This window comes from Nestor notabilis, unplaced genomic scaffold (genome assembly GCF_000696875.1).
Source record: "Nestor notabilis isolate BGI_N333 unplaced genomic scaffold, ASM69687v1 scaffold2287, whole genome shotgun sequence".
Lineage (NCBI taxonomy): Eukaryota > Metazoa > Chordata > Aves > Psittaciformes > Psittacidae > Nestor > Nestor notabilis.
Genome location: NW_009935891.1, coordinates 6151 through 33860, shown reverse-complemented (window position 1 = coordinate 33860; position 27710 = coordinate 6151). Strand labels below are relative to the sequence as shown.

The 27710-nt window shown below is 40.2% G+C and overlaps 2 protein-coding genes across 2 annotated transcripts in view; one reads left to right on the top strand and one right to left on the bottom strand.

Moving 5' to 3' along the window:
• The window catches only part of TTC3 (tetratricopeptide repeat domain 3), a 62338-nt gene extending 53243 nt beyond the window's left edge, over positions 1-9095 (top strand). Inside the window, exons 36-45 of the mRNA XM_010018036.1 lie at positions 1343-1411; positions 2131-2227; positions 3168-3268; positions 3897-3990; positions 4558-4656; positions 6674-7095; positions 7536-7656; positions 7808-8041; positions 8259-8348; positions 8985-9095. Coding sequence (XP_010016338.1) covers positions 1343-1411; positions 2131-2227; positions 3168-3268; positions 3897-3990; positions 4558-4656; positions 6674-7095; positions 7536-7656; positions 7808-8041; positions 8259-8348; positions 8985-9095 — 1438 coding nt within the window. The remainder of the gene's footprint in view (positions 1-1342; positions 1412-2130; positions 2228-3167; positions 3269-3896; positions 3991-4557; positions 4657-6673; positions 7096-7535; positions 7657-7807; positions 8042-8258; positions 8349-8984) is intronic.
• Positions 9096-13169: 4074 nt separating this feature from the next.
• On the bottom strand, positions 13170-26554 carry DSCR3 (Down syndrome critical region gene 3). Its single transcript, XM_010018035.1, is given in 8 exon segments — positions 13170-13323; positions 15288-15440; positions 15778-15928; positions 19612-19686; positions 22217-22297; positions 25606-25755; positions 26129-26277; positions 26446-26554. Coding segments are annotated over 8 exon segments (951 nt in total). The 3' UTR covers positions 13170-13240.
• Between the last annotated feature and the right edge of the window lie 1156 nt (positions 26555-27710).

Here is a 27710-nt window from a genome sequence, read left to right as displayed (position 1 = left end):
TTTCTGATAGATTGTGGTAAGTTTCAGTATCTACTGATTCCATGATGTATGCAGAGTGAAAACTTAGACTTGTTGCCCTGATTATGTCATTCTGAAATGAGTTAAATGCAATTCTTGGATTAGAGCTGCTGTTAATAGGATCTACATATAGCATTATTTTTCCTTATTAACAAATGCCACTTTCTTCACTGCTCAAGATCTCATGTTTTCCGGAAACCTGTAGCACTGCTTTTTTACTTTTCTCCATGACTTACCACTGCTTTCTCAGCGTGCTCCTCTACGGCATTAGGATTAGCTTTAAATTTTCATTTCCATTCTTCCTTCTTCTATTGTACAGTCAACCCAGCCAAACTCTGGTCTTCATTTGTTTTTCATACAGCCTTTTTGTCTATTTCTGCCACAGTAGAGTATCTCAGGGTCACCCGAGGATGCACATTTCCTCCTTTTCTAGTCCTGTAACTTGTTTCCCAGATTCAAGTGGAACTGCCAGAACCCCATAACTGGGTGTATCTGTTGCGTTGTTGGGGTTTTGGGTGGTTTTGTTGGTTTACCCATCCTTCACCCTAAACTAGAAGTCTTCAGGATTTTCCATAGAACTTAAATCATTAATATCAATGTGTGAAGCCCATCATAACCCTATCTGTGTGCAGCAGACCTTGCTCTTCCCCTGGCAGTGTGCTGTCCTGGCTGTGGAGGAGTAAGAAGCAACTTCTACAATAGCCAACAAGCATCCATAAGATCATGTCACTGACATACTGAAAAATAAATCGTGTGTCATTTGATGCAGTATTGTCAGTAGCTTTTTCTGAAGCATTCGGATTCTAAAGACTTCAGAAATCTTTAGGTAACCTGACGATTGGCTGTGTAACCAGATAGGTGTTTATCACAGTAGTAGGCTGAAATATGTACATATCTGCTTTTCTGCTTTCATATTTTCCTTTTTCTTTTTCTTCCCAAGTTACAGGTAAGTATTTAAAATAGCTTCTAGATAACTGATGAAACTGATTTAGGATAATTACTCTAATCAGATTTGACAATTCCTACTGTATTTTTAAATTCTCTCTCAGTTCACAGACCTGAGGAGACTTCTGGCCTTGAATGCTGTTGTTTTATCTTTAGTCTAAATAGTTTGGGACAAATTTGGGGCAAACTTGTCTTGAAAAATCATCAGCCTGCTTTTACATTAGTTACTGCTTAATTAGGAATACATTTAAATGCACTTACGGTATTAAACAGCATTGTTACTGCTGCGCAGTTGTCACTGTGGTTGTAGGGGAACATGCCATGTATTTGCTAATGAACATTTTTCAGAACAAGCTTAATAAATGTTTGATTACTCTAGGTATTTGAAGACCATTGATGAGAAGGAAAAGCAGTATAAAGAATATTTAAATACATATCTCGAGACCAGGTAAAACTCTTGTACCTTTCAGCAGTATTATTTTCCTGGTGACTCTTCACTGAGTTCTCTCTTCACTTTGGTTAAAGGCTTGGAAAAAATGAGCACTTTAACGTCTATCCCTTATTTGAAGTTAATTTACTTTTACTTATTGTGAGTAAATATTATTTGCTTTTAGATATTTAGGATAATAAAAATCTGGCTTTTGAACATACTCTCATACATTTCCCTTGATTATATGAAGCGGTGTTTTAGAACACGTGTTAGAAGTTGGGCATGGTACAGACATGCTGTACTGCTGTGTGTAGCTTTGCACCTCCACCTGCTTGTAGTCCTAAATGTACTTAAGGTTACCTAAACATTTTCTGAAAGTAACTCATTTCCACATAGTATAAAGACAAAGTGTCATTTATAGATACATTCTTTATCTGTGTGATCAGGCTCAGAACAATAACACTTGCATGACTGCAGGAGTCAAACTCCTGTAAGCTTTTAGGTTGCACAATGAGAAGTGGTGAAGAAATCCTGAGGCTGTGCCTGTGGAGCCAGCAGTAGGGCTGCAAGAGCATGATGCTGTACCTGAAGGCACAAGCTGAATGATGTAAATGGAGATATGCCATTCCAAAGAACAGTTTACTTGTAGAAAACCTCTAAAATGCCATAAATTTTAAATACTGCTCTGTCATAAACATTACTCAAATATTTTTCTTCTTTTTTTTTTTATTTCACAGTAATAAACTTGCTAGTGAGAAAGTAAAATTGGAAGAGCTTATAAAAAAGAGTCAAGATGACTACCAAGAGTGTGTGAAAAGAGCTGTTAAAGCAGAGGTACAAACAAAAGATCTTAAATCACTTTTGCTAAAGCTTGGATCATTTGCACTGATAGTAGGTGGGGAAGATGACTGGTGAAGCCTTGGTTACTTTTTAAATAGCATCTAAAACTTTTCATAAGCATATATCAAAAGTGCTGTTCATGATGTTATCCTACAGATAACTCCACAGATTGTCAAGGCACATTATTATTACTGATCAGTATTAAAAAAATTTGGGGGATATAGTATTGCCCCATGCAAAGTTCAACTAGTAACTGAGTTTCATACTTGCCCTTGTTATGAATAGATTCTATTAGCAAGAATTAACCATAGAACTTGAAAAATTCCTTGTTTAAAGTAAGTCGCGGTTAGCTAATATATAGCTGCTGCCTTATGAGCTAGAATCAGAACGTAACAACCAGCCAGTGTGTTTCTCTGACAGGAGGAGAGTACTGAGAAATACCAAGAGTTTTTCTAAACCCGTACGTTTCATACTGGAAATGCTTTGAATATCATGAACAATTCTCCCTTCTTAAGAAGGGCTTGAAGGTTATCTTAGGATTTTTATAAGAAGATTAAATTGTTGGTCCACATTAGTTTTGAACCATGCAATATTTAAAAGGTTGCCTTAATTACTTAAAGTTTAAGTGTACATATATAAATATATATATATCCTATATACAGGAGATATATAGGATAAGTTGCAAATGGAACATTTATGGAAGCTTTCTACTATCAGTTCAAATGAATGCAGCCTTTTTATCCTCCTGAAGGCCTGCCAGGGCTGTTAATTCTATGTGAAATTGCTCATTGTAGGAACTCGGTTTGTGTTGTATTCTGTATCATCAAACTATCATTTCAGATGTTTATGAAAATCTATTTTGAGGATTTATTCCTTGTGCTACAGCAGTGCTTTTACTGCACGGGGTTTTTTTACACAGTTTGTTTTGTTACAGGTATCAGTACTCAAAAACTGGAAGGAAACTGAAGTATGCAAGCTAAATGGCATAGCTACCAAAGCAGAAGCAAATCTCAAGATGCTGAAGTCGTGGAGCAGGTATGGAGAGCTTACACCAGAAATTTCAGTACTAGTAGTAGCTGCATACAAATAACTACTAAACTTTTAATCTCAACAAGTCAGTTTTGCGCACAAAGGGATGTCAGCTTGAAAGGTGCATAGAAACTTAATAGTTAAATGCAGCTTTCCTGAAGCTGAATTTCTTCTTAATCTGAAATTACCAAGATGAGTAATACTTAAGCAGGAGCAAGCTTCTTGTCTTATTATTTCTTAGCCGGGGAAAATCAGGCTACTGGGAAATTCCAGTTATTCCTGCACAGTATCACTGCGAAAGGGCTGCAATGGAAATAAAGAAGAGTGCGAACAAAACTGCTGGGCACACAACAACATTGTTTTCTTCCTTATGAGAAACTAATTCAGCCCTTGATGTTACCTTTTTGAAAACCTGTGCCAGGTTCCATTTCCTTATATTGCCACAAAATACCAAGTTACATTTGAGGAATCCATTTCTAAGACCAAGTACTGGTCATTTAACCAGTTTTAAAATTGCTTGAGTCTTTAAATGTGCTTTAGTTGGTAGGGAAAAGAACTGTGGTACTAAAACCAATGGTCTTGAACAAAAATACTGGGAATGTTGGATTTTAACTGACAATCTCGAATGCTTCAGCAGCTCAGCTTCAGCAGCGCCTAAGTTGAAGTCACAGATTGAATCCTGGGAAATATTTATTTCAAATGTAAAGAAACAATGGGAGAAAGTGGAGGTAAGCCTTAGTTTCTCCTAAAGAGCTTTAAGTTGAACTTTGGATATTAAAACAGATTGAATAGCTTAAATAATTTTGAATTCCTTTTTAAAAACACCAGTAGCTTGTTTTACAAATGCTGAACTGCAGTTTTTTTAGTTACAAAAGAAAGGCGCAGGTTTCAGCCTAGGTTATTTAAGTATAGTTAAATTACAATGACTGTCTTCAATTTCATAAAGGCAAAAATTTGTCCTTTATACGCTTGCTTCGAAATTGCATCCCACTCTTGCTCTTGGTTCTTTTGTACTTTTTGAACTTCAGCTAATCCATGCAACTTCTCTAAAAACAACAGAAAAATTAAGATGTAAAATGTCTAGACTGAGTTGTAGGAACTAGAAAGGGTTTCCCAAACCCTTTCAAGCATCAATGCAAATACATCATTTACAGCAAATGGTAGCCTCACGTCTCCATTTGAAACGCCTGGTATTGTTGGTGTCTTGCAAAAAAAATGGTTGTGTTCATGCCGTTTTGAATAGAGTGAGCTTTAGTTAATGCTGACGTGGAGGATAATTTGTGTTTCTGCTGCAGACCGAGTATGAAGAAAAAATTCAGATGGTGAAAAATGGTGCACGGAACTGCCTCACTAAAATGGAAACTGTGGATCTTCCTTCTCCTCCCAGTGTCTTAGTATGTGTCTTACATTTGATAGCTGTTTGTTAAGAAGTCTTTAAGTGTGAATCAGCATAGCTGCCCGTTATAGGACATGTACATAAAGAACTTGAATACACAACCTTGAATACAAAGTAACCTGGCTTTCCATATGTCCAGGTAGTTGTCAAAAGGAAAAGGTGACTGTGGATTAGCATGATGAAGGCCAGTGAGAAGAGCACTTGAGAGGCTCAAGCTGTTTGAAGTTAACTTTAAAATGCTTCATGTTCTGTCTGAATTGGGTCTAATATTTCTGTGTATCGTGACTTTCCTGTAGCACCGAAATCCACAGGGACAAGGCCCCATTACACTCACATGTGTAACTGATTACAAATAGCAAAATCAACTTCCAGTTATATTTGTTGTGAACTAGATGGAGTATAGCCATTTATGGAAATGCATCTGCAATGACTACATCCTGGATAAATACTACTTAAAAACATTTTCTTGTGGGCCAACAGTTCCACACATGCTTTGCTCATGTTACTTTCATACCCTGTGATTGTTCCTGGAGCAAGGACAAAGTCGGTATCAAGTCAGTACTCTTTGAACTGTCCATGGGCACAGTGGTGGGGAGACACCTGACAGTGATGAAATACAGCCCAGCTAGCTTCAGCAGTGGTGCAAACGTTCACTGATGGCAAAACTGAAACCAGGGCAGGGAGCTGATGCCCAGCACTGAAGACAAATAGCGTTCAGCAACCATAGGACCTGGGATGGTGTGGAGGAAGGGGAAGACAGTTCCGTCGTCCCTCAAAATAGGGGAGAAACCAGATGCGAAATGTACACACATAGGAAATCCCTGATTTCACTTGAAGAGGCAAGACAACTTTTTTGTGTATATTCTCTGCAGAAAGTCATATGAGGTCTTTTGTTTGGTTTTGGTATAATTTAGATTCAAGGCTCTGTTCTAATACTCTGTGTTAATGATCATTACTAGTTTTTCTAGACTTACACAAGTCATAGTTACACTCTCTTGCATGCCTGTTCTTCCCCACTTATTTCTAGGTATCTCCTTTCTATTTACTTACACAGAACTCTTTAAGAGTATGTAGGTAGCTTTGTTACCATCCTTTGGTTACCATCAATTTACAGGTTGGGGAGGAGTGACTGTTGAGCCTCTCGTTCTGCATTTGGTATCTATTTTTACTGCAGTAATACAGGAGTAACCTTTTAGAAGGGATATCTGAAATTCTTTGAGAAGACTTTATCAAGCCTAAATGAAAAAGACTTGAATGAAAACTCTTTTTTTCCCCTATTTAATTCCATTAATTAACTTAACACCTTCAGAGGAATGGTAAAATACCGCTTCAAAAAGGTGCTACAGAACATAGAACAAGAACCAACAGGTTCAACTTCAACTATGAAGTTCTGAATTTCAGTTCTGTGTGTTAGAAAGCCACTTTCCTAGAGCAGTCCAGCTCTGAAAGAAGTAGTAGTCATGGGGTCACACAACTAGACTTACTTTAAGGAGTTCTTCCCATTTATGGAAGACAGTTGTTAGTGCAAAAAGAAGTCTTCCTGACTCGTGTGAGCTCCAAGTTTTTCAGGATGATGACTATAGCTGACATCTGTTTCTGGTTTTTAAAAGAAATTACACTGAATTATATAGAGATTATATAATTATTTAAAAGCAGTGAAATCTTACTTCCAAATTGGTGGCATTTGTTTAACTGTTTCAACTACCACCTTCAAGCTATACCTGTGTAAAACTGATAACTGTCCAACAGCTTTGTCTTCAGTTAAAGCAACAGCCTGCGTATGTGCTGTCTGTCCTGTTGAATCCCCTTTCAAACAGGAGCTCTACATGTAGTACCTGTGACAGAGCACCTCTGTGCAGTGTTTTTACCCAGGTGAAGCAAGTTTAGGTAAATTGATGTGACCTTCCAGTTCCTTGGCAGTACCAACTGTGTCATAGTCCATGCTGCAAATGCTCGAGAGATCTGCTCAATTTATTTTAATCACTGCTTTTCCTGTGAAATCTGCTTATTTCTAGATAAAACAAGGCAGGCCTCCAGACAGTGATCCAGCCATCATCATGTGTTCCTCTGCACCTGCACAGCCAAATTTACTTCCTGCATTTTCAAGTTCTGAAGGTCAAGGTCTAACACGTGCTTCACTTAATACGGAGGCTGGAGCTAAGCCAGCATATGCAGATCCTAAGGCTTGTTCCGCAAGTGGCGGATCAGGGAATACACCCTCCAAGCCCCTGGAAGGATCGTATTCTGATACAGTTTCTGCAGCTTGCCCGTCAGGGATTTCTGGAAGTAATGCTCAGCATGTCCAGCCGAACCAGAAGCACCAAAGTGACTCAGCTACACAGCTGAGGCCTCCCGGATTTCCAAACAACAGAATGCTTCCAAAACCATTGGAAAATATTATTGCACGTCTACAGAGCATATTCCCAAATTACAGCAGGTATTTGTTTTCATGAATGTAATGCTATGCTGAGTAACAGAAGTTCTGAACAGCCAGTACAAGAAGAACTGATTTCTAAGGCTTCTGTTTGACGAGCAGAGTAATCTTAGTTGTTCCCTTCCCTCCCACTCAGTGAGACGTTCCTTAAGGGAACAGACCTGTGGTGTTGGTTTGTGTGGTTTGGGTTTTTTCCCCAGTTAGAGCCACTGCCAAATAGAAGTAGCATTATTTTATTGTTTGGTGGGGGAGGGGGAGGTATGATTAAGGTAGACTCTAGTTCCTGCAAGGTATTGGAAGCAGGTACTTGGTGCAGTTCAGTTGAGTATCTTCTCACTGCTGTGAGTCAAGCATGGGGGCTACTGTGTTCTCTCATGCTGCGACTATGCCGGTAACAGCCATCATGTTGCCAGTCAGACATAATGTTGTCTTTGCCCTTCCAGTTCAGACTTTACTAGCTACATAAAAGCCATACAAAGAAGAAATGGGAATACGTTGTCAGGTTTGAGCTTCGATGAAATTCTAAGCAGAGTGACAGATCTCATTCTGGAGCAGCAGAGTAAGGTACTGTGGTGTACGTAGTTGCTGCCGTTCCTGCTGTGCATCCCTGCCAGAGGAACTGGTGTAGCACAGCCCAGAGAAGTGTGTAACCTTGCCTTTGCTGCAGGCTCTGAAATGCAGACTTGTTCCAAATTCTTTTCCAATACCTGCCTAGGCACCAGCTTCAACAGGGAGACCTGTGAAGTCACCATCCTCTGTGTCAGCAGCACAGGCTGGAACTCAGATTCGGGAAGTCCCTGCAGGAGACCATGTCCCCAGCCCACCCAAAGCAAAACCTGCAACTGCACTTAAAAATGCTTCAAGTAAAAATCCGCCTCAGCCAAGTCTCCAGCCTTGGGGAAATGTTGGAGCAACACCTAAATCGAAATGGAAGAAACGAGACTATACAGTAAGTTCTCCACTGTTTCCACGAAGGGGAAGTGATTGCAGTGTGCTTCTTGTAAGACATGAAATAATCAAAGAACTGCTGACAAAAATAATTGACTCATTCATTTGGCGTGCAAAAGCTTAAATATACTTTGTTAAAATTAGTAACACCATTAAATTATTAGAAGTTGTTGATTAATTGTTGCCAGCTTTCAAATAACTTAGCGTTTTATGTCTAGGCCTCCAGTGACGATCCTTGCACAATATGTCATGATGAGCTAAGCAGAGACTCATGTGAACTAGAATGTGGGCATCGTTTTCACAGAGAGGTAAGGACTTTTGTTCTTATCACTTAGATGCAAATGCTTATGGACACTGTCTAGTTATGCCCTTGTTCCATTTTCTGAAAGCAGCCTTCCCCTCTTACCCGTCTGCACCTAAGAACAATGCAGAACACCCTTTCTTTTCCATACTTAGAACACCAAGACTTGCAACACACATGGCCTTAGTGTGCCAGAAAATTTTCAGGTTTAGATTTCTAAGCAAAATGATAATTCATCACAGTGAATTTAAGCTTATTTTTCAGAGGATAAATCTGGTAGTCAGGTCACAGAGTTGTTTGCAGCATATTTACAGAATGGGCTAGCACTGTAAGCCCTGCGTTTGCCACCTGCTAGCGGCTGCACATGTAGCTTCCTGTAGTAAGAAGTGAGGATTATGTGAGAATAACTGGATGCTTCTGCCTGTGACTTTTTCCATGTTTGTTCACTGCAGATTTGTGATTGCAGAGTAGGTGCAAATGTAAACTGATGAGCACAGCGTCACAGCTGGAGAACAGTTCTGTACTGCAAACTTTGATAACATAGAACGTCTTGTGCCTGCCTGTTAGTGACAATTACTAACTTAGTTAAACTGAACTCTTGATACTGGGCTGTTATGTCCTCAACATCTCCCTGTTCTTACAGTGCATTAGAACCTGGCTCAAGCAACACTCGAGTACCTGCCCCATCTGCCGCGTTCACGCTCTTTTACCTGAAGACTTCCCTGAGCTTCCTGCACGGAACAAATACACCTAAACCTTGTTTTATTTGAACACATTGTAGTAAGATGCAAAGCAGCTGCAGAATAACCACCATGATAAGGAACAGAAACATGAAAGAGACAGAACCCTGGTTAGATTGAAATGGTAGCAGAGCCCGGACTGCTGCAGTGTTTACCACTGAGCATTAAGCTGTAAGATGCTGGTACTGCCATGGCACCCTCAGAATGAAGTTGGCATCCTCGCAGATCCAGCACTTTTCTTGTGTGAAGCCAGTGTAGTTCAGAGGCTGGCAGCATGCAAAACTGGTCATGCTTTTTGGCTAAGGGGCATTGAAACTACTCTATCCACTTTTCTCCAGGGATGGTGCATCACTCCTGCTAAGACTGATGCACCATCCTCCAGAGCTTACACCACCCTGAAAATAAATTCTAGTATTAAACCAAGTAGGTGACCCCAGTGCCAGACCAGCAGAATTTGGAACAGCCAAGACATTACCTTCCTTTGGCACAAACAGTTAGAATTTAACTGCAGGATTCAAATCAGGCTTGTTGTATTCATTATGAATGTAGTTCACATAACTGCAGCTCCTTACTCTGCATAAATCCATAGCTTATAATTCAAATTGTTTAAATAATTACTTTTAGTAATATTTCGAAGCAAGAATTTTTAAGTATTCATGTGATTCCTTCTTTTTGTTTATCCTTGAGTTGTAACACTGTGGCTCAATTCTTTAGTCTCACAATATGATTTGAATTTTCCTCCTTGCTGAAGAGCTGATTTATTTAAATCAGAATTACAAGATTTTTGTTTTTGATGAAGCAAACCCTGCATCTGTATTCTGTGTGTGGATGTTCATCCACGGCATACACGTACAGAATGCAGACAGCTGAAAAACTGGCTCTTCTACTGCTTTAGAAGCCTGAGCTTGCCCGAGTACCTTTGTCACTGTAGAACTTCTCTCCAGTACCCAAAGACCAGGACTAGAGAGTGTACAGCCTGACCGACCACCCTGAAACTGGACTGTGACTGTTGTTTGGATACAGGCAGTATTAAGTTGATTAGATGAGGTTGTTGGCTAATTCTAGGAATCAGATGTTCCCCCAAATGCATTTGTATCCTCCAGATGAGGTTTTAAACTATTCTGCGATTAATCAGTATATTACTTGGCACTTGGATCAAAAATAAATCAGCTGCAGTAGTAATTTTTTGTGTGATATTTTTGCTAAGTGTGAGTTACTGGTGAGTGGTCCACCATAGGCTGGTGAGCCTTGCTGCCTGGGCAGTTAGGTACTGCACTGCTCACCATAACAGCACATGCACCCTTTCCAGCTCCTGTTGTGTTCTTGGGGTGGGGGATACATATACATCTTTTTAGCTTGTCACACCAGTAGCCTGCATCCTTGACCCTCAGGACCAAGGACTGGAGCAATCCCAAGTTGGGTCAGGACAATCCCAGCTGCAACTAGAGGCTTGGCAGAGACTGGACTGAGAGCAGCCCTGAGGAAAAGGACCAAGGGTTGGGGCTGATTGACAAGCAGCTCAGCATGAGCCAGCAGCCCAGAAAGCCAGCCGTGTCCTGGGCTGATCAAAAGGAATGTGACCAGCAAACTGAGGGAGGTGAATCTCCCGCTCTGCTCCCGTGAGGCCTCACATGCAGTCCTGTGTTCAGTTCTGGGGCCCCCGACACAAGAGGGACATGGAGCTGCTTAAGCGACTCCAGAGGAGAGCCATGAAGATGATTAGAGGGCTGCAGCACCTCTCCTATGGAGACAGGATGAGGGCTTGTTCAGCTCCAGGGAGACCTTACAGCAGCCTTCCAGTACCTAAAGGGAGATGGCAAGAAATCTGGAGAGGGACTTTTTATAAGGGTACGTAGTGACAGGACAGGAGGGAATGACTAAACTGGAACAGCAGATATTTAGATCAGGTATCAGGAACAAGCTCTTTACTGTGAGGGTGGTGAGAAGCTGGCAGTGTTCAAGGCCAACCTGGTCTAGTGGAAGGTGTCCCTGCGCATGCCCATGGCAGGGGTTTGGAACTAGATGATCTTTAAGGTCCCTTCCAACCCAAACCATTCTATGACTCTGTGATTTTATGACCCTTGTCCAAAGCAGAGCACTTGCCCTAGTGGACACTATGGTCCAATTAGAACATGGTGTGCCTTGAGGCAGTAAGGATGAGCTGGTTGTGGAAATGCTTGGTACCAACCGACCTTTTTCTTATACTCGCAGCAGAGATGGGACCCCAAATAAGCGGGATATTTTTTATCTGTGTTCCTTTTCCCCAACTCCTATAAGATGGAAGGGTTGTAGTGATTTCAGAGATAGTTCACTTACTTACACCCTTGAGGCAGAGGCCTCCTGTCCCAGCCACTGTCACTGACCTACTGGTTTTGGCTGGGATAGTTAATTTTCTTCCTAGTAGCTGGCGCAGTGCTGTGTTTTGGCTCCAGTCCGAGAACAATGCTGAAAACACACTGATGTTTCAGCTGTTGCTCAGTAGCACCTACCCCAATCAAGGACTTTCTCAGTCTCATGCTCTGCCAGGGAGGAGGGGAAGCCGGGAGGAAGCAGAGGCAGGACACCTGACCCAAACTGGCCAAAGGGGTATTCCATACCACAGCACGTCATGCCCAGTATAGAAACTGGGGGGAGTTACCTGGAAAGCCCAGATCGCTGCTCGGGTCGGGCTGGGTATCGGTTGGTGGGTACAGCAATAATACTGCACATCACTTGAGTTTGTTTATTTTCCTCTTCCCTTTTAGTTTGATATTCTCTCCCCTTGTTATTTCCCTCACCATTATTATTATCAGTAGTAGTATTATACTATACTTCAGTTATTGGACTGGTCTTATCTCAACCCATGGGAGTTACCTTCTTTGATTCTCCTCCCCATCCTGCCCGGGGGCTGTGAAGGGAAGGGTGAGCGAGCGGCTGCGTGGTTCTGAGTTACTGGCTGGGCTTAAATCACAACATCCACTCCGGGTGCTGGGGCCTGGTGCAGGATGGACACCCGTCCATCCTTCGGAAGAACTTTGGTAGGAGGCGATAGCGGCACTTGAGCAGCAGGTGGCACTCTTGCACCACCACCCAGACTAGAGACAGCACCTTTGCTTATCCTGTACCAGTTCCTGATCTTAATGTTTTCAGTTCTAGTAAATAAGCTCCCCCGTCCTGGCCCAAGAGTGCTGTAAGACAAAAGTAAGAATTTCAGATGGTTATTCCTAAAGGTGATACAGAACCAGGGCTAAACATAGAACTGAAGTTTCCTGCTTGGTACTGCTGCTGGATACAGCTAAAGGAAATCAAGCAGTTTTCTTACTTCTGTCATTTCAGGTTGTCATCTTCACACTTATACTCTATATAATATCCTAAATGCTTAGCCTGCCTTCACCCCATAGAACAGTGTGTGGAAAATTCTCAATTAGGACAAAATTGTGGCTGTTTTGTTAAAATAACAAACATCAAAATCTACAACCTGGTCGTGTTGGCAAGACCATTTCTTGCTGTAATAGTTTTCCCACAGAGTTCCTTTAAGATGGATAGTTACAAAATTCAATATACTGACCATAGCTTATTCCTTTCCTGGCATTTACTTGATTTTAATGGCGTTATTTCACATCATTATTTGTTTCAAATCACTTACTTCACATTCATCCTTCAATATTCATCCCACATCACCACACTCTGTTGCTGTAGCACCATTTATTATACCTTCAAAGACATGATTCAGTATTATATTACAAGTCCTATACCCTCCCCTCCAGTATATATACACCATATATAACAGGACTTACTACGTTTAAGAGGTCTTCAAAGGCCTTTGGGACAAGTATTACAAAATGAAATGATGACAGACACTTACTATATATTTCTACAATTTGTAGAAATACACAGAATCATTCCTTCAGAATTTGTCTGAGGAAAATCTGAGAAAACGTGGTTGTTGGAGTCAGAAAGATACCTGACACAGCTGCTGCACAGATACCTCCACGCAGGCTATCGTGAGACAGGCAAAGTCATAGCACGGTTTACAGAGAACTGAAAACACACGGACCTCCAGGAGGAAGAAGGAAGTGATGTGTTCTCAGTTAAAGTAAGAAATGGATAAAACTTCACTTTGCCTCTGAAGAATTCTGTCCTTTTTCATTAAATCCTCAAGTGATTCTCCTCTGGCTATTTACATCCTGCAGAGCTTCAGTGGAAAGTTCTCTGTGATGAGATGATCATCGTGCAGAAGGACAACGATGTTAACTTCAAACTCTGCAAGAAGGGAGGTAACAAAGTAAAAAAATAAAAAATAAAAATGAAAACACAAGCGAAATAGTAGGAGTCACAGAATCACAGCATGGTTTGGGTTGGAAAGGACTTTAATATCATCTAGTTCCAACCCACTGCCATGGACGAGGACACCTCACACTAAACTATGTCGCCCAAGGCTCTGTCCAACCTGGCCTTGAACACCGCCAGGGATGGAGCATTCACAACTTCCTTGGGCATCCTATTCCAGTGCCTCACCACCCTCACTGTGAAGAACTTCTTCCTTGTATCTAACCTGAACTTCCCCTGTTTAAGTTTAAACCCATTACCCCTTGTCCTATTTGCTACAGTCCCTAATGAAGAGTCCCTTGTGGATCTGAACTGTAGCAGCAGGAGGAGGGGCAGGTAGTTCCTGCTCTCACACACAGCACTTCACAGAGCTCTTCCAAGCCGCTCCAGTACCCTGGATTTTCCTGTGGCATGAACATGGTACTCCAGGCATCCCACACCCAATCCTCGGACCATTCCTAGAGAGCCTTGTTTTGTTCTCATCTTTGGGATTCCTCTGGATTCATTTCTGTACCACTGACAAACTATGACATACAGTCTTCCAGACAACAGGCAGAGTTCAAGCCTCCAAGATTAAGATGCTTTGAGAAAGACTCCTCACACCAATATGCATTGCTCAGGCATGTTAGTGAAAGAGCTGGGGAGCAGACTCCTCCCCTGCTGTCAGCACATAACATAACCTTAGAATCGTGCATCACATATGGCCTTAGGAAAGTCAACACCAAAATATAATAAACCCACAAACTAGGATAAAAAAAAATTCAAAACCTGCTCTTCAGATAGCATATTGTGTTGTTCAAAACCAAAATCAGATCGATAATGAATGCCCAAGTAGAGACAGGACACGAAGTCAGGTAGAGTTCGTAAATGAAGGGAACCAGAGATCAAATTAAACTGAAAATAACTGTTCTTTTTTGGAATCTTCATAACTTCTTAAAGTAGATACTACGCTAACAGGAGCCATGTGTCACTGTGAATTGCTGTTCAACAGCTAGAAATGGCAAAAAGAGTAGTAGTAGTCTGGGGAAACATCACTGTATATGTCAGGTGTGAGAAAGCTCTTGGAGGAACAGGTAAACAGGTAGGCAAAGCTGGAAACGTAGTTGTGCACATTTGTCCAAGGTGTACAGCAGAAAAGTCCCAGGGACCTCAGCTGGGAAGGACCCTGAAGGCAGCGACTTGTAGCTTCAATCTGATACAATAAAACTAAAAAAGAACCACCAATAAATTCCAGCAGGGTGAAGGGAAGAAAACCGGGCTAGCAATGAGAATTTTTGCTGTAATTATTTGAACAAGTGAGGAAAATCCTACATTTCACGTATTTGTTAAGGAAAATGTTGGATTTTGGCAACAATAAGGAGGAAGAAGTAGCTGGTATAGATCAAGAAGAGCAGTCACATGCAAAAGGAAAAGCCACATGCAGCCTAACTTCAACTTCTGAGCCTGTGCAGCAAGAGAACCGAAAACAAAAAGGAGAGGAAATGGAAAGAGAAGTTCTCAGTGATGGTGAAAAGAAAGAAGGGATCATCTTGGCATTTTATTCTTGGACTATTACTCAAGTGTTTAATCACATGTAACTTTTTGGTAGGAAAAAACCCCAACCTGCCATTGCACTGCTGCTCCTGTCCCTTTACCATATAATTCTAGTAGTGAGAAGTAGCTTAACAGATGCACAACTGGTTTTAGTTGTAAGTGTTTGGGCTGTATTTTCTCAATCTACATGAAATACAGCAGACTACAGTCCTGTTGAGGGACTGCAGGGAAACAGAGTGATGCCCTTCATGCTTCTTGCAGGCTTGGCAGCGATTTATCCTGTTACTTGCCAGAAGCTGAAGTGAAACTTAGAAACTTCCCTCAGGTGAAAGACACCAACACAGCATGAAGCTCTACACACTTACCAACTTTGAAGTTTGTTGTTTCCAGGGTAGGGCAGGTGAACAGCCTGGGAAACACCATGTATATAGGAACTGGCAGGCCCCTGCAGACATCCCCATCAGCAATCTGAATATTCTGTATCTCGGTGGCATCTCTGGCATACCCTTCCGCGCACCCTGGTGAGAGCAGGAGATTCAGAGGGAAGGCAAAGAGAGAAGAGAACACAGTGGCCAAAATTTAGAACAAACATACACCGGGGCTGGGGGGCAAGATACATGTGGGCAAACCATTTTGCCCTTTGACCTGCAAGTTTTCACGTGAGCAATGTGATTTAAGGATCACAGAGATTATTTAAATTAATGTTTGGACTGTTCCACCTAAAGCACAAAACAATTTTTTGCAAGTCTTTTTAATTATATGGCTTTTGACAATCTTTCATATTGAAGCTGAAAGAGCACAGGCAGTAATTACTGCAGCCTGTTCTATACACATTCCATTGATAGAGAACCTTACCACAGGTTTCCACACGTACTAACTGCAGCTCGATACTTTTGACTGCAGCCTCTGCATTCTCCACTATCAGCTGCCCCGTCAGTGGCTGCGTAATGATACAGTTTGTAGAACTGAGATGACCTCTGATGAGAAATTTCGGAAGTGAGGCTCTCTGAAAAGATTGGGGGAGGGGGGGAAGAGAAAAAGACACAACTGTAAAAGCAGACCAAGAAAAAAATACCTTACAGAAAGGTATCAAAATATGTAGGAAATCCCAAAAGGCTGCAACGTTAAGAATTTAGACGTTCCAAAATGCCTCAAGTAACTCAATTTCTTTACAGAGGCATCCTTACGCAGATGCATTAAGGTATCTCTTACTACCCCTGTTCCCCTTGACTTGCATCCCCCCCTACTCGTTTCATGCACAGGAGCTTTTTCCTGGGATGCACTGACAAAACCTGGCTATTGCCATTAATCCAGAAGTCAGGACTGCGTGGTGAGAGAGGTAGGCTGGCAGGAACTAACAAGATGGTCAAGTAGGCTGGCAGTGCTCTGAGAGACACATGCTGGTCCCATTTTGTTACAGATTACAATAGTCTCTCGTTTCAGTGATTTTCCTGCCCTTTTAAATTTCTCTCTCCTAGCCACTAGTACTGGGAGGGAAGACAGACATTTAAAAACCTTTGTTTGATGCAAGATGTAGTATACTGCGTATGTACTGAGACACCAATTAATGACAACTAATAAAGAGCTTAATTTACATACAGGGTCACACTTTCAACATTTTCTTAACAGCAAGCATGTTTCCTACTTTTTAAGGAAGGAGCAGTGAGAACAGCTGATCGAGGATGACAATCTATAAATCAGTTTCCATGAAAGACCAAAGCAGAGGGTTTGCTCCCCCTGCCCTCCCCTTTTTTTTAGGCCAGCAGGCACCACAGATATTCTCTGCCAGCAGAAAAACTTGTGTGCCCCAAGATTCAGTTACAAGTTCTAGCAGGAGGCATACTGAAACAGCCAAGCCCACATCTTCAGCTCATATCTTCACCATCCAACTTTCTTCAAGCTCTTTGAGCATCCTGCTCTAACTTTCCCCTTCTTTTGCAAGCCTTATTCTTCTCTCCCTCCTTAATTTTCTGTTATTGACATCTTTGATGTTTGTTTTGCTTCTGAGTCCTGGCTGCCAGTAGCAATGGCAGAAAAGTTCTCCTAAGCTACTGTTTAGACTGTTTCACTCAGATACCCAACACCTCTGCAGAATCTGTTCCACTCGAATCTTTGGGGGAAATAAAGAGAGAGGAATTTTCATGCATTTAGTAAACAAGTATTTTCTCCTAACTTAAATAACAGAAGTTGCATTCCTGACAAAACCACCCTATGAAATACTGAGTCCTAACGATGTATTAGTAAAATGCTTTTTTATTGTATGATCCCTCACCAGGTTGTTCTCATCACCACTATAAGTAAACACAGAGTTGCTTCCCTGCATCACTGGGACATCATGTAACTATACCCTGAAGTTTAGTGGTCAGGAACCTAACAGACAGAGATATAAAGAACTTGCAGAATGAGAACTCAAGGCCATTTTCCTCAATCGTAGTCTATGAAACCTGTTTTTTTTAAAGGTACTAATCTTGTTGGCACTTTTCATATTTTAATCCTAGCTAGGTCTTCTCTCATGGGGCCTATCATCTAGTTCATAATCCCCCTCAGAGAATCAAGAACATAGAAGCAAATCAATCCTGGTTTTTCATCCAACCTCTCTGTGCTTTGCTTGGCTACTTCAAACCTCCTCATCAGTTTTCTAGTAGTCCACCAGAACTGTCTGTCAATCTCCAGACAAGCAGAGAATTGAAACTTTAATGTTTTAAATATACCAAACCAGTGACTTTTTCTAGCTGTCCACTGGGTAGTCACTTCAGACCATACATTTCATACATTTGTCTGAGACCTGCTAGCACTGTTTGTGCTACCATACACATTCAATACCATTCCTTAAACAGCTCCACAATTAAACACCAACATCTGCTGGATCAGAGATGTCAGAAGTTTTAGAACCTACTTTTGTGGTTACGTACTTGAAATAGAGAAAGGCAAAAGGTCTGTTAAGAAAGAGCTTCTAATGGACAGGACTTTCATGATGTACACCACCAAGTTTTTGCCATACCAGTGAGTAGAGTACCAAGATACAGAAGAGAAAGAAGAAAATCATCTATATGGAAACACGCTTTGTAGGAAGAGTGGACTGCTGAGAGCTTAGTATTTAGCAGTAGTCTCAAAAGAAATTTTACTACCAAGAGTAGTTATTATATCTTTATCTTTAGAAAGACAGGCTTCCAGCATGCAACAGTCTCCAGAGACATGAGAGGCTGATGGACACAACCTGCTCATCCTCTAATTTAGCTGGTTTGTTTTCTAGAATCATCTCCTCCATGCTCAAGAATGGCCTATTCCAACATGCAGAACGTCAAGCAAAGGTAGGAAAAGACCTACATGAATGAAAAAGATGCTACTGATAAAATCATAACAAGGAAATATACAGAAGATGGAAGTGACCCAGGAGACACATAAAAACAGTATCTAAGTGTGCAGGGATGGCTTTGGGAAAGCCAAAGACCACCTGGAGTTAAATCAAGACACATGGAGGAGAACATGGACCTAGTGACAAAAGACATGAAAAGGACAGAGGCACTTAGTGTCTTGTCTGCCTTGGACTTTACTGATAAGATTTGCCTTCAGAAATACCAGGCCCCTGCAACCACAGGGAAAGTCTGGAGCAATGAAGAGTCATTTTTGGCAGAGAAGGAGCAAGTTAGAGAACATTTAAACTGACTGGATGTACACAAGTCCATCAGATCTTATGGGATGCATTCACAAGTGCTGAGGAAACTGACCCAAGTCCCCATGAGGCCAATCTTGATTATCTTTGTAAGGCTGTCATGAACCAAAAAGGTTCCTGAAGAACAGAAGGCAGTAAACGTCAACTTTACCTTTAATTATTTATTCTTAATTCTGTGGGGGTGGTCAAACACTAATATTGCTGAGTGGTTCCAAGTCCCCATCCTTTGAGATATTGAAAACTTGACTACACATGGCCCTGAGCAACCTGCTCTAGATGACTCTGCCCTAAGCACAGGGCTGGACTAACCAATCTCCAGAGGTCCCTTCTAGCCACAGTGATTCTGGGAACATGAAGAATAAGGTCAACAATAGCATGAAACAACTGGACTGCTGAATTAGAGGTCTGTTTTGAGAAACAAGTGGAAGAATAGGTCTAAATTCAGAAGTCTGGGACTAAGAGCAATGGAAGACAAATTGGGGATGCAGAAGAGAAACCGAAAGCAGGAACACAGTCCCATTAACAAAAAGAGCACAAGAAGAAAATCTGGAAAAAACAGAACATAGGTTTCAGTGGACAAACAGAAACAAGGGTTCAGAAAGCTAAATGACCAAGATAGCTACTACTGTTCATCCAGACTTCCCAAAGCCACATGGGGCTGTAAAAAAAAAAACAAACCAAAAAGGCTTAAACAAGGATCCAAATATACACTTTTAAAGGATCTTGGCTACATATGGTTACGAATGGTGTTCCCTGCTTCACTGCCATCTTTCACTCAGGAAAATTATAAACATGTTTAACCATTACTGAAACAAAAGTTCCACCTTACATTAGTCACCACTATTACAGGAGATCAGACAGAATCACTTTACTGCTTACAAAAGTGGAAAAAAAAGAAAAGGGAGGGAAAAAGGAAAAGAGAGCTGATTATCTACAGGGCAGCATTTAATCATTCCTCTCTTGTTCTCACTAAGAATCACACAGGCATTACATTTAAATAACATGACAACCCTTACCTCTTTAACATTTTGCAAAGTTTCAGGAGTAATTGTGAAGTCTACTGGGCTTGGCATCAGTTTCCCTTTCTGTGACTACAAGTAATGAAAGAGTTAAACTGTAAAACTGTGACTTACGAAACACACACAGAGAATCTTAAAAAAGATAAAGTCAAGCAATTCCAGGATGTGTTATTTTTCAGGATTTTCTTCATACTAAAAGTATGCATCTATAATAAAAAAAATTGTATTTCCTGCCCTTGTTATTAAATAACATTACAACATTGTCTAAATACAAGTCACATTGCATTACAAATCTGAACCATAGAAACAAAACCATGTCAATTTTTGGTTACTCTGTATTTGCCATTGCATTAAACAGTAACAACCTCTCAACTCCATTTGTAAGTTTTTAGCATACGCTCTGCCTACACTGGGGGAGAAAAAGAAAAAGGGAAAACAAAACCACATCATGTGGCTGACTAACACACCTGCAAATAAAGACACTACCTATCTGAAGCATAGGGTATGCCTTAGAAAACAGTTAAATTTCACATTTCTGTATTTACAAATAATTGCATTTTATGTATCACTTGCAATGTTTCCTTTCATTATTAATACTTAGTGAATTTGGGCAGGGCAGAGGGGGGAGATTATAAATGAACTTGCTTCATTACTTCAAACATGTTTGAGCGCAAACACCTCTGAGCATTCTTAACTCCTGCTGCTGCCCTTTCTATAACAACTTGGGTCTCGTAAGCCATTCTCACATTACTAGGAGATCCTCAGATGATGGAATAAAGTGTAGCATTGATTTAACAGGCCTAGCATTCCAGCTTCTTTAACTGTAAAATAAGCAAAACTTGGCCCAGGTTAGCCTTCCATGCTGGAGAAGCAATTTGGGGGGCGCATTATTAGAGTTCTGCGGTATCTATTTACACCATTTATTTACATTTCACAAAACAAAGAAGTCTTTAAGTGGCTGAATGGTTCCTGAGCAGCCTGTTCTCTGCATCAGGAAGGCAACCTTTGCTTACCATTCACCAACCTTTCTCTCCATCCTTATCTCAGTGAGGTGCACTATCTTTTCCCTAGATATTTAGAGTAAGTGGCCAGCACAGCATCAATTCTGAGTCCCAATCGTACATAATTTGGAGTTGGCAGAGCACGCCGCCACCAATGGGCTTAACTTGAATTCTTAGTTAGGATCTACCCTCACTGCTTAAGAATTCAAAATAGCTTCTGCTGCCCAGCTGCAAGATGGAAGATATTAGCAGAAGACTTGACTGTATTTTCCCATAAATGACTAACTCTGGCAAAGAATAAGGTTAAGGGAAATGGTACATTGAACACTGACAGCGAGAATTATATGTTCAGTAAAACCTCATTAATTCACCCTGACTGAGAGATTCATGATTTACTGACTTGTGATCTAAGAAGTGCTGTAGTGGGAACAAGAAATAAACCCAGGAAACTGCACAGTATGTAATTTGTTCACTATTTTGACAAGTGTGGCTTACTTATAATGTAATAACGCACCAATAAAGTGTAGCATAATATTTTAGAAGGAATGAAATCTTACCAACAGGAAACTTCTTCATAGCACCTAGCTAAATCCCTAAAAAAGCTACTAAATCTTTTAAAAGGTACTATAGAACTAGAATAATCTATTTCCACCATTATTCTTAAGTAAAACAAAAGAGTCTAATACTTTACTGTCCCGTTAAGAGTTCAAAGAAATGATACAAACAGTATGTTCTAACAAGCTGTGGGTGGAAAAAGATACTTAATTAGGCCTGCACAGGCTGTACTGACATCAGATGCTCTGGACATGCATAAAGTCAATATAAACTAGAAACCAATCTGATAAAGGAACTTCAAATTACAAGCAGCAAAGCATTCCTCGTGAGACAATCAAATCTCATCCCATGATGGTAACTCCAGAGGAGGAATGCTGTCTCCATGCTGCTAACTGCAGGATGTGGATTATTTGTTAACCTAGTTACGTTAGCATATTGCCAACCATGGACTTACTTAATAGCAAAGGTGATTAAGCTGACAAGCTTCTTATTTCCAACTTGATGCAATCCCAACTTTGATACTTTGAGTCAGGGCTCTAAATCGTAATTAATCATCTGAATAACAGGTATCCGATACTTTCTCTTCACCACCAAACTCCTGGTTTTAGGACAAGCATTGTGAGTGCCTAGAACCTTTGGCTCAGAAATGCTCAGATAATCTGAAACAGTGTTTAGAAGAACACCATAATGTTTAACCACACCAGTATTTCAGAACTGAAACATGAAAGGATGAATAAGAGAATAAACTCAGTACGGTAGAAAAACATCTTATAAACCAAATCCTCTTTATGCTATTTTCTTTAAATGAAGAAAGATGTGTTATTCTAATCAGAAGCTACTGACATCCTATCTCTTCTGGATGGTTTTGTTTTGAGGCCATCTTCCTTTACTTGTACATATTCCTATAAATACATATACACATTTAATTGTTGTTATTACAAATAACACGGTTTTACTTGGTTTTCAAACCTTCCTGCCAAACTTTACGTAAAGTGGGAAAAAAAAATTAAATCTCACTTTGTATAGCTAATACAAATCACACTTACCAGTGAGTGGACAATGAATTCACAAGTCTTAGTTAGGTCTTTTGCCAGCAGAGAACGTCTCATATCACACCGTAGCGTATACTAGCAAGAACAGGATAGCAGAGAAGAAACAGAGAGCCTTAATTAAGATTTCCTCTCTCTTTTCCTTGACTTTCCATCTTTTTATTGCATATGTGCAGAATGTTACTGTTATTAATATTTAAGGCATCATTTAAAACAGATTAGTAGGCAATGTACACACCAGTGATGGGGAAAGGGGAAGGAGGTAAGAGTTACAGTGATTTTAGATACTCCCAAATGAAAGTCGATTTTTCTTCGAGTTCACAGTCCCCTAGTCATTTACAAAAGCTTTTCATATCTTCTACATGATATATGAGGGATATATAATATATATATATATGTATTACATATCCCTCAATCGGACTAATTCACTGACAGAGAGTAGTATTCTTGTATGGCTTCAGCACCCAAATTACATTCAGTTAAGAGTTATTATGATACTGCTTTTTGCACCATGCTTTGGATGAGTGATGATCAGTAAGATATACTCATAGTCCCTTTAATTCTAAATCTACTCTAAGATTTAAACATGCATATAACTGTTACCACTGTTAATGGGGAACCATCTTCAACCATACATTTGAACTTAAAAGCAGCAGCGTGCAGTAAAATCAGGCAACAAGGTTAATTTTGTTGTTCACTGTTCAAAACCTTGCTGACAATTTCCTCCCATTTCTCCCCTAAAAAAAGTGAGCCATAAACCAGTGACTGAAAAACAGTAGGAGCTTGGTTATCACAGTAATCATACACTTCAGCATCTATAACACACTTGTTCAACATCCTTACAAGACAGGGAACTTGTTGGGGTGGTTTGGGTTTTTTGTTTTGCTTGGTTTGTTAATTCCTTCTTTACAGATGAGGAATTGGCAAAAACAGGTGCAGTCAAACTAGGTGCTGATGCAGCTTCACAACTTCTAGTTCATGATGTCTCTCTGCACATAACCTGGATATACGTGCAAGAAAGCCACTGGGGAGCATTACCTTTCCCTTCTCGTCACAGACTGTGGCTTCCACTGATCACTGTTGAGCAAACCTTCTATTACTGCACTACACTTGGCTCGGACCAGGGAACACAGTGCAATGAGGCAGCAAGACTACACAGGCCTTGCAATTTGGCCCACAGCCCCCCCCCATCAGTGGATAATTAGAAAGTCTCTGCAAAAGAAGAGAGCCCTGAATCTTGAAACTGACCCCCCAGCTAACATATTAGTACCTAGATCAAGAAAGAGAGGCTTGCTTCTAAATTTGGACTTGGACAGAGGGCTAGGAAGTGTTTCTTAAACAGCACCTCAACACTACATCTTCCTCTTCAGGAGATCACAACTGTCACAGGTTGGCTGAAATCTAATGATTAACCTTTTAATTACATTTTATCCCCAGCTTGTAAAGAGAAGCTATGTCTATGAGAAAGGGAACAACAAACAAAACAAATATTCACCATTGAAGTATACCTTAAAACAACTGATATTGATCATAGGCAAGTTATCTGGATATGGAAAGCAACTCGACCAGTTTTGCCCCATTTTTGGCATACCTACTACAAACAACAGATGTTACATTAGGAAGAAAGCCAAGGCTGAAAAAACATATGAGAAGTACTTAAACATCTGGATGTAGACAAAAAACAAGGGAATTTTTCTTTTAGTTACTTCTGATAGGCTAGTAGGTAGGGGGGTTTCTGTGGGTTTCTGGTTTGTTAGGGTTTGTTTTTAAATCCCAGACTGTAGTATGTTCAGCTAGATATCCAATAGTTTATATTTTGTCATCAAATCCAATACTCAGTGAGCCACAAGTGGAAAAAAGAATAAATAAACCAAACACAAAACAAAGGCCAACAAACAAAAGAAACACACACACACACAAAGAATAAAACACCAGCTTTATAACCCACTGATTTTTCATCAGCAGTGGTTTTAAAATTTTTGCATTTAATGCCTCCTTCAACTTTTTCCTTGAAGAAAAAAACCCAACTCAACCCAGAACTCACTCCTTGGTAAGAAAAAGCATTGTCTAACACAATATTTACATTCAAGAAATGGCTGAAGACTTTCCCCTCAAAAAAACCAAACAAAAAAACCTGACAAACACACAGACACACACACAAAAAACCCCAACCCAAACCACAAACAAATGAACCCACCTATGGTAAGACAATTTTTAACCAAAAAAGGTCAAATATCAAAACTGTGTTTTGAACAAAAGGACACTGTGGTGCCGTCTTTTTTCATGAAGAAAATGCAGTTATCTATAACATAAGGAGGGATCAAATATATACTACAGTAGCTCTGTAAAGGTATTCCAGGCAAGACGTCTTGTTGCTGTTCTGTTTATGTCATCATTCTTTAAAGATTTACTCCATTATGGAAGGCCTGAAACACTAAGAGATGGAAAGATTTCCTCTAGTTAGAGGATACTTCTCATAAATGAACGTAGGAAAACAGACTCTGAACACTAAGTAGCTTTGTTCCTGTAGGATTTATCCCTATGTCTTAAAATGTGTCTGGTAAGTCAATAAACTTAATTTTTAACATTTTAGTATTATTAGCAGTAATTGGATGTCTACTGTGCTAACAAAGTCTCACTGGTACTAGGCTAGCAGTACACACACTTGTATCTGGGTATGTACCACTATACAGATTATCTACAAAATAGTAAATGCAACTTCTTTCATGATAGAATCAGAACCCTGTAAAAGACAGAACCCTGTAAAACCCGTACAGACGAGATCTACAAGCATGGCAAACACATTTTATTCTTTCTTAACCCAAAACTCCTCTTTCCAGTATCCTTTTAATTCTCTCTCATACTTCCCATGTTACATCTAATTAGTTTCATTACTATTAACTACTTCCAATGAAAAGCTTAAACTTGCTGGAAAAGGGAACAGACATCACAATACTATTTTTTTAAAGCAACATTATATTGATAGGATTCTGAGGTGTCAGGATGGTTCCTCTGCCACATTTAAGAAGTGTTACCACCTGTGGAAAGTGTTGACTCCTAGAAACTCAAAGTCAAAAACTAGAAACTACCCAGAAGCCAGTACTCTAAAGGTTAACATGTTTCATTATTTTTAATCTTAAATTATATCTAGAAAACACAGTACACACCAGAAGAATGCTGTATTAATAAAGAGAAGCTTAGAAGCTACTTACTTCAAAGGATCTTTGACTTTCTGCTCATACTTCAAAGTACAGAAAAGATACTGCACTATGAAAACTATTGCAAAACTTTAGCCTCTGCTTCCATGACATAAAAGATGCTTTAGAGTAAATACATGCTGCAAATAACTAAAGTTCAGATTTTCTTTACAGATATGACTGCCTTACCTGAATATTAACAAAGACACCATGATATGTCTCATACAGAACTTTGTTGCCCTTTGTATGCAATGGAAATTCAAACGGAATTTCTGTCTTGCCACTGGGAAGCTTCCCTGGTTTTACCATTTCAATAGTGCTGTTAATAATTTGAATAGGCTGCAAAGAGAAACATTCAGAGGTTTAGGCTGAAGCAGAGTGACAGCCCCACCATTTCAAGAACCAGCAACACCCACTGAATGGACTTCCTGAATTTTGAGCAACTCAGGTGCTTATTCACAGCACAGAGCATCATTCAGCAACCATACTATTTGTTACTGTATTTCAGCCCCAAAGGAAATTCTTAAACCAGTGCGAGTTCCTCCCCCAAAACGTCATCACATATCACTAGATAATACCGAGCATTTCTCTGCTTTCTATGATTTACATAGCATGAAGTGCTATAACTACCTGAAAGTCATTAAGGAAAGATTTAATTTGAGAAAAAAGACAAAGGTTTTCTGCTAAAAATACTACCTTTCACAGGTCTTACCTTGACAGAGTTATAGAAGGCTTCGAACACACCGACACTTTTGGCACTAAGCTGCAGATTTACTGATCCTTCCATTGTCAGTGAGATACCTTGGTGCTGGACTGTGTCCTTACTTGTTATGACCACAACTCCAGAAAGAACTTCCTAATAGAAGAAAAGACAGCAGGAAAATATTTGTTTAAATAGATTTCTTCTATAGCTGTTCCTCAGACAGTGTGCTAGCTGATTTCCAAACTCAAAAACACTGTTCCTAGAGAACAGTCTAACCTTGTCAGAGAAGACAAATACTGATAATGAAAGCAGTGTGAGGAAGAGACCTCTGTACTTCTCGTTTGCTTTCTTTAAAAATATTGTCCTCCTCCAAGGTTCAATTTCTTTCAAAAGTTTCAAGATCTTCTGCTCCAGAAAGATGAGAAATATCTTCATGAACAACTGTCAGGTCAGTTGGTAATAAATAAGTTCCATTTCACATGATAGAATGAAATCCCAGGAGGAATTTTTATACGAAGACTGGGACAGTCAGACATGGGAGTTGAGAGAGAAGGCATAACCATGAAAGTGATGGCCAAGCTGAGGATAAGACTCACTTCGAGAGTGGAATGGAATAGGTTTAAAGTAAATAAATAAATAGTTGCTCTGCTACACCAGAAAATTCCATGCTACAATGGGAAATCAAAGGCACAAGTTGTATGAGTCAAGCAATGTGTCACTTATCCCATTAAGAATGTTTTGTCAACTAAACAGTATTTGCACAAGAACACTGCATCTTGAAAGCATCAACTTAGAAGTTCTAACACTGAAAAGAAGAAAAAGAGATTAACTGCAGGAGAACAATACACAGTTCCTTTTACATACCCCATAGAGAGATGCCCTCTCCTACAACGGAGAATCCACTCCCAGTCAGTGTTCAACGTCAAACATTCACACACATCTGGAAATAGCAGCAAGCGATTTGAGAACCCGAAGAAAGTTTCTGGGGGCTAACCTTCTCTTCTGCTAGGTGGTAATGCTCCCTGCACCTTCACCAGGCTTGTAAGCTAGACACCAACCTACAGATCACTCCAACCAAAGAATAACTCAGACTGCCCACTCTACACTCGACCAGTTAAAACCCACCTAGTTATGTACATCTCTGACAGACGCTATCTGAATTTTGCCAGCCTTTTGTCTTTACTAGAGGTACAGGATGACAATATAGAAAATGGGTCAGGCAGTGTAAAGCAGAACAGGACAGCAGTAGAACATCAAGCATCACAACAAAAGCTGACACACTGGAAGTCTGAAAAGAGGACCTGCAGCAATTGGGAAATGCCAGGAACAGGAGGCACAAACACAAAAGGACATTGAAGAAAAGCTGACCTAAATACTGTACTGCTTTGCTAACAGGCTTTAATTAGTACAAGCAATTAGGTTATTGCTTTGAAAAATGAGTACAGCTGAACTATAAGAAGCAAGGACAATCCTGAACATACAAAATGCTTTAATAAATGAGAACAGTCTCCCACCACACAGCAACAGCCTATTCCAGAGCTACTGCCTACATACTTTCACACGGTAAGGGTGTATGTATTTGGGGCAGAAC